We start from the raw sequence: 7,574 nt of genomic DNA, 5'->3' as shown, positions 1-7,574 counted from the left end.
TTAGCATTCATAAATTGATAAAAATAAATGCGTATGCAAATCTCTTGGCATGAATGGAACTTTGATGTGTGATGATGTTGTTCATAATACTACGGTTGCTTGTTTTGAAACACAAAATGACGTCTCATGTCCGGTTTTGGTTGATACAAGGGTGGCTAATAACTCGGATGCAACTTGTAATAATCTTTCTAATGTTAATATTGACCAAGTGACAAATAAGAGCGTAGATGATGTTGTTGATGTTGAGATACAATTTGGGAGTTTGAATAAAGACGCGAAAGGGTGTTCGACTTTGGGTACTTTACTGTTAGTACGAATACATGTGTTGCTCCTTGTCTTGATAGTGGTAGTGAAAGTGGAGTAAGGTCTGTTTCTTTTAATGGTACTAGTGAAGATACTTCAAATATCGGTGGTGGTGTAGAAGTGAATGGAAATATTGGTTTTTTTGAAGGCCTTAAGGAGGAAGGTTGGCTACCTCCTTCCGTGACAGGTATTAGGATAGGTAGCGGTTCGACAAAGGTTTCATCTTATGCGATTGAGAATCGGTCATAGAAGAAATTTGTTCGGTTGAAGGTTGACGGGGTGGTTGTTAAACCAATCACAAAGACGAGGAAGGGAAAAACGGTAGTCAAGTAAGTGTGATCGGGTTGTTGCCGAGTTTGTTTGTTTTTTAAAAGTTTTTTATCGCTGTTTGGTTAGAGTTGGTTTGTTTGATTTGGGAATGTTTTTGTTTTCGTTCTAGGCTCTTTTTGTTATCCGGATTAAAGGCTCGGTTTAGTTAGCTTTTGGTCCTAGTTTATTGGTACAGTTTCGTTTTCTGCTTCCGAGCCTTGCAGCGTTTTCGGTTCTTTTGTATGTTTGTCTTTTTATCTATTGATGAAAAGGCTTAGTTTTAATGTTATCGTTATTTTTGTCAAAAAAATAAAATAAAAAAATTAAAAATTGATAAAAATAAAAATAAATGCTACGCAAATCTTGTGCGAAGAGACGGAGGGAGTAGTTTATTTTTAAAGATAAATAAATAATTTAATTATCGTGGAACAAAGTAAAATGTAAATATCAATATATATAATTTTCTGAGTAAAGTAATAATTAAATTAATAAACTTAACTGTAAGAAATAATAAAATACCATATACTCCGTATGAGTCACTCACGTGGATCGCCTCGAAACGGTAGATTAATTCTTTGGCTTCAAGGGAGCAATTGTAACCCAACACTCAATAATCTAATTAACGAACCCACTCACGCACGTGGATTGCTTCGATTCGATATAGATTGCAGGTCAAACTCTAAACACTAACAAAAATCCCACCATTTTTCTTCCATAATACACCAACAATTTACATATCTATCAGTTGATTTTCAGTTTTCATTCATTTGGACATTTCATTTTGAAAAAATTATTAGCTCAGTACGTCGTCGTACTGTCTTCGGAGACCTGTTTAAGCCAAGCGACCAATGAGATTACATCCAAATTTGAGCACCATGAAGTGAGTTTCACTTTTTTTTTTTTTTTTTAATTAAAATATGGTTTTTTTTTTTTTTTTTAATTAAAATATGGTGAACTTTCTTGTTATCTTTAAATAGATAGATGTGTATATTGCTTTTTAAAAATAAAAATTAAATAATTAAAGATGTGTATATTTGGGGAAAATCATGTAAGTTTATCTAGCTGCACCAAAAGCTAGGTTCAATTATCATACTGGCCATTGTCTATACGTATTGAGGTGACTTATATGGATATATCCTTTTAAGAAAAATAAGTTAGGTTCAATGTATAAATAAGGGAGATAGTGTGTATAAGTAAGAAAACTGCAGGAGTGTACATACTGTAAGTATTTTTATTGAAGATGAATTAATTTGGAGTAATCAATTTGATTGGAAGTATAAATTTCGCAGTGAGGTAATTCTATTTTCGCAGTGAGCTCTCAGGTTCGAGACCTTAATAGCATCATAATTTGGGGTGGCAAGAGAAAAGGGTCCGAAACTCTCACGGGATAACCTGTTTAGATTGTCACGTACATCTGAGTAAAAAATACCCCCATTCCCTGAGTAGCCTCAACATGGAAAAGTTTATCCATTTACTCGCATTCTTTTATATTTTTGGAGTGAAATGTTACCTTCGTATATTAAGATCATAATGTGCCAAAATCTTGATGGATGATTGTAACATTTTCGCGGATTGTTAGATTATATATAGGAGCTCATGGTCAAGAACAATAAACAGTTTATAAAACTGTTTAGGAGTTTATATACATTTTGGACCATGCTCAACTACTTCCTATTTATTTACTGAAATTGAATATAATCAGTAGTGATCATGCTGAACACACACTTGACCACATGTCAAATTTGTTTAAAAACATAATATTTGTGTTTAAAAACACTATGATATCTTCTTATATCTGGTGATCACAGGACACAAACTGTTTTTGGGATTTCTATTTCTCTCATTATCATCAATTTGGCTGCAATAGTAGAACGTGCCGATGAAAATCTTCTTGCATCCGTATACAAAGAAGTCAGTGAAGCATTCAAAATAGGACCATCCGATTTAGGCTATTTAATGTTCATGAGAAACTTTGTTCGAGGTCTAGCGTCACCAATGGCCGGAATCTTGGTTTTAACTTACGATCGTCCTACTGTTCTAGCAATGGGCACACTATGTTGGGCTTTATCCACTGGTCTTTTAGGTGGTAGTCAATATTTCGGTCAACTAGCGTTTTGGCAAGGTGTTAATGGGTTTGGATTAGCGATTGTGATTCCTTCAATTCAATCGTTTATCGCTGATACTTATAGTGATAGTGTGAGAGGGACTGGGTTTGGGTTGTTGAATCTTGTTGGAAAAGTGGGCGGTATTGGTGGTGGTGCGTTGGCTACCGTTATGGCTGGTCACGAATTTTTGGGAGTACCCGGATGGCGGTGTGCATTCGTTATGGTGTCCGCCTTAAGTTGTGTAATTTCGGGTCTTGTGTTTTTGTTCGTCGTTGATCCTAAAAGAGTACCAGCAAGGTATCTAAGTTTCTTTTCTTTATAAGGTTTTTTCCGTTATTAGTACTCAGATGTACGCGGCCTAACCAGGTTATCCTGTAACCATTTCTGACCAATTCCCTGGCAGGGGCGAAGGAATGAAGGGGCAGAGGGGGCGTCCGCCCCCAGTGGATTTGTAATTTTTAGTGTAAAAATTTTCGATTTTTTCCTTTTGCCCCTGGTGGAATTTTTTTCCCCTAAAGTCTCCATATTTTGCCCTTAAAGCCTCCATATTTTGCCCAAAAGCCTCCAGATTTTGCCCCAACCCAAAAGCCCATGACCTAAAAGGAGAAAAAATTTCTCCCCCGGTTAAAAAAAATTTCACCTCCAGATTAAAAAAAAATTCGCCTTCGGTGAAAAGTTTTTCTGGTTCCGCCACTGTTTCCTGGCCACCCCGAGGTATGCTGCTAGAAGATTTAAACCTAAGACCTCTTGTATCTAAAATTATTCTTGGTTTTTTTTTCCCTTGTTAATTTTATTGATTGCATAAGTTTTGATGTGTTTTATATTAGGAATGAATTGTTGGATCGAGGACGTGATACTGGTTCTGTTTGGGGAGAGTCATGGTTAGCGATGAAAGGTGTGATGAAAATAAAAACATTTCAGATAATCGTGTTGCAAGGTCTTGTTGGTTCGCTCCCGTGGACCTCAATGGTGTTTTTCAATATGTGGTTCCAACTTATTGGTGAGCATGTATGTTCCTTATAGCGTTCATCTTTTTACCAATATACATATTCTTCATGTTACCATAATTAACTTAATACTTTTTTTATTAAGGCAACATATTTTCTAAGTTTGTCAAGTGCCTATTAATCTATTATGGATCAATACCAAGTTCAAATTCGGTCATAGTGTGTTGTTTGTGTCTATAGTTTATTTGATTTACCTCTGCCAAGATGGTTGTGGTCTTCCGAGACCCTCTCCGAGGGTAAACTGATGAGGTTTTTCATGTTTTTCATGTTCAGATCAGATATGTAAAAGTTATGATTAAACCCTGATTAATTGAATTTAGCCTGAATCCGATTTAAAAGTCGGCCAACAGAGGTCTACATTGGTCAACGGGTCAAACTCGGGATTATTTCAAGTCAAGATTAATCAGTCAAACTTAGTAAAACACGGTCAAAGTCAAACAAAAATGTTACAAAGTCAAACTTGATTAACATTTTAAACTTGGTCAAACTTGAAGAATTGAATAGTTGAAAGAGTATGTTAATGTTTTTAATTAGTTATGTTTATGTTTCTAGACAATATTTATATTTATGCTTATGGTTATATTTTTACACATAATTTTGAAATGTTCATTTGATTAAGAAGAATCCAGTCTGAGGACTAGGCCACTTAGTCTCTACACGGCCCAAATCGTTTACCAATTTACAACCTTGGTTCAGGTCACCCAGAATGACTCTTTTTCACTTGCGATGTTTGTGGGACCCGCTCGACTAGCTTCCAGGGTGTCCAGGGTGTAAGTTTATAGGACCTTAATATTTAACGCAAGATTTATTCGTTGTTTATACAGGTTTCGATCACCAAAAGGTTGCAATACTGTTCAGCCTTTTCGGGGCAGGTTGTTCTTTCGGTTCCCTAATTGGCGGGATCATAGCCGATAAAATGTCTCAAATGTACCCACATTCGGGTCGAATAATGTGTGCACAATTTAGCGCGATAATGGGGATCCCATACACTTGGTTTCTCCTACGACTAATCCCGCAATCAGTTGATAGCTATCATACTTTCGCAGTCACACTTTTCCTTATGGGATTCACAATAAGTTGGAATGGGACCGCTTGCAATGCGCCGATGTTTGCAGAAGTGGTCCCCGCCAAACACCGAACAATGATCTATGCGTTTGATCGTGCCATGGAAGGGTCATTTTCTTCGTTCGCTGCACCTATTGTTGGGATCCTAGCAGAGAAGATCTATGGATATGATCCCAAATTAGTGGACCCAACCACGGGGTCCACAAAAGAAGCGTTAGCGTTGTCGAAAGCTCTGTTCTCGATGATGGCGATTCCGTTTGGAATGTGTTGTGTATTCTATACTCCTTTGTATCATGTTTTTAAGCATGATCGAGATAATGTGCGATTGGCTACTCAAAAAGAAGAAGAAATGATTTGAAGATGATTATACCATGTTATTAGCGGAAGAATAGTAGAGTATTGTGTTTTACTTAATTTCTCATTTACTACACTTGTTTTGTATCGTCAAACAATGATTTACTACACTTGTTTTAACCCTTATATACCAAATATCAATTGTGGAAATTAAATAACAAATGAAAGAATGGAATAGTGTTTAGGCGCCCACATATAATTTTCTCAATTATTTCTATAAAAGCTTTTTCTTTTATTTCATATTGGATTTTATATAAGTTGTTCATTTCTCTTAAATTAATTAGTGTTATGTTAATATTTTCTTTAAGATTATATAATTTTGCTAATTTATTAATCTCATAAGTTGTTTGTTTATTATGTTTGAAATCGTATTAGAAATGGTTAGATTATTTACGTATATGTTTATAATTAATCGATAGTTAGAGGATTACATTTACTACCTTGAATGTAAATTCATTTATGTAATTTAATACGTACTTTGAATGTAAATTCATATTTAATATGGATAGCTTTTCAATGCTTCGGTTAATTTTGTCTTTATGTAGTTAAGAGTTACAAACGTGTTTATCTTTATTAGTGTTAATAGCATTAATGATCTTTATTAATAATTGTACGTAATAAACGTGTCTATTTTGCTACTTTCAATCTTCTTCCTCGCTGAGAGAACGTGCTTCCTACGCTCTGATACCAATCAGATAGGTTGATTTTAATACTATGAAATAAAAGAAAAACTGGATAGATATTATAAGTTTTCAAGAAAATGGATAGATATTATAAGTTTTCAAGAGTAATAAATGCGAAGTTTATTTTTATGGGCTTATTTCATTTGTTATTACCAATTAACAAATGAAAGAGATAAATTGACTTATAGAGAATATTTGTAAATAAAATAACATATCCATTAAATGAAGAAATAAAAGATGAATTTACTAAAGGAATAAGAGAAAATACAAAACCAAATACAATAAGAGGAATAATAAGTACAGTAATGTAACGACCCAACACGTTGAACATCGCAAAACATTTTTTTTTTTTTTTTACAAAATTAGACAGGCCAAGGCTGTCAGGCTTAACCTGCGGCGCGGGTGGTCTAGCCGCGGCGCGGCCTAACAAATACTCACATGGTCAGAACCATCAAACCCTCGACATCACTTTTACCCTATGACCCGCGGCGCGGCTTAACTCTTGGGTTGCTGCTTAGATTGATTTAATTATACAAGTCCCAAATTTTCGCAAGAATCGACAAAACTCAACACAAGGCTTCCCGCCACATAACTAAATAAAGTTTACTGGTTTTAAAGACTCCAATTCAAGTATTTGGCCACCGAGCTTCATACGCCCATTTACACTTCAAAATATAAGTTTCGACCGACAAGTTTAAATACCAAACAATAACCCGAGCATGGTGTTTGGGGTTAAACTACCCAAATCCTAGGTCGAACTTCAAAAGCAAATCTCTAGCGTAATCATATAGGGAGCCCGCTAGTCCAAACGTATGCCCTTGCCTTTATCCACGCCGGAGCCTAAAAAGGTAAACAACGAGAGGGTAAGCAAAACGCTTAGTGAATGCAGTAATTATACACATACATATATAATATACCTACTTGCAAACACTTACTCACATACCGCATACACGCTAGCAATATAATTAGCATACCATCTCAAGTACGAAGCTAATAACCTCCAATACCGCAACTAGCATAATCAATAGCATATAATCGAAACAATACAATATGCTACACTACAACGCATACACAAACCATATGGTTAACCATACTCGCGTCATGGTACTACCGGCGCTTTGGTTCACACCATACGCATTAGCCATGATGCTACTGGCTCTTTGGTTCACATCACAACTCGAGTCATACTCGCGCTTAAGTGCTACCGGCTCTTTGGTTCACACTAACAACACACGTACTACGATTCTACCGGCTCTTTGGTTCACATCGTAGCACACTCGCACATACTATGGCACTACCGGCTCTTTGGTTCATACCATAGCATATAAATAAATACATTATATACCTACGCATATAATTATTCCACTCACATTGTATCCAAAACGAAGGTAAGCCAACATGCTCTTCAACCGTCAATGAAAAATTACCTATTACATTAGCATAAAATCATCACTTATCTAAGAGAGCTTTCGACCCGCCCAATTAGACAACTAGTGCAAATGTCCACCATTAGCACCCACAACGCCAATTGTAGGTCTAGATCACCACTAATCACTAAAGCTAGTGACCATGGCATTAAACCACCCATCCACACATCACTAGGTCATTAAATTCGTGCTAGTGCACTTTTGACCCAAAAACCCATTTTGACCTAATAATGGGTCAAACCCTAAACTTGTAGTCTCATTCTCCAAATCATTAGTAAATCAAGTTCATTAGTGAACCTTAACCAAGATTTACGTATATTA

The 7,574-nt window shown here is 35.8% G+C and overlaps 1 protein-coding gene across 1 annotated transcript; it reads left to right on the top strand.

Annotated features, from left to right (window-relative positions):
- Positions 1 to 1,289: 1,289 nt before the first annotated feature.
- On the top strand, positions 1,290 to 5,330 carry LOC139892173 (uncharacterized). Its single transcript, XM_071875212.1, has 4 exons — positions 1,290 to 1,492; positions 2,421 to 3,014; positions 3,545 to 3,717; positions 4,549 to 5,330. Exons 1-4 carry the CDS (start codon positions 1,461 to 1,463, stop codon positions 5,145 to 5,147), a joined length of 1,398 nt encoding a protein of 465 aa, XP_071731313.1. The 5' UTR covers positions 1,290 to 1,460; the 3' UTR covers positions 5,148 to 5,330.
- Positions 5,331 to 7,574: the final 2,244 nt, after the last annotated feature.

The sequence above is a fragment of the Rutidosis leptorrhynchoides genome, chromosome 2 (assembly GCF_046630445.1).
Source record: "Rutidosis leptorrhynchoides isolate AG116_Rl617_1_P2 chromosome 2, CSIRO_AGI_Rlap_v1, whole genome shotgun sequence".
Taxonomy (NCBI): Eukaryota; Viridiplantae; Streptophyta; class Magnoliopsida; order Asterales; family Asteraceae; genus Rutidosis; species Rutidosis leptorrhynchoides.
This window is presented reverse-complemented; position numbering and strand designations above follow the sequence as displayed.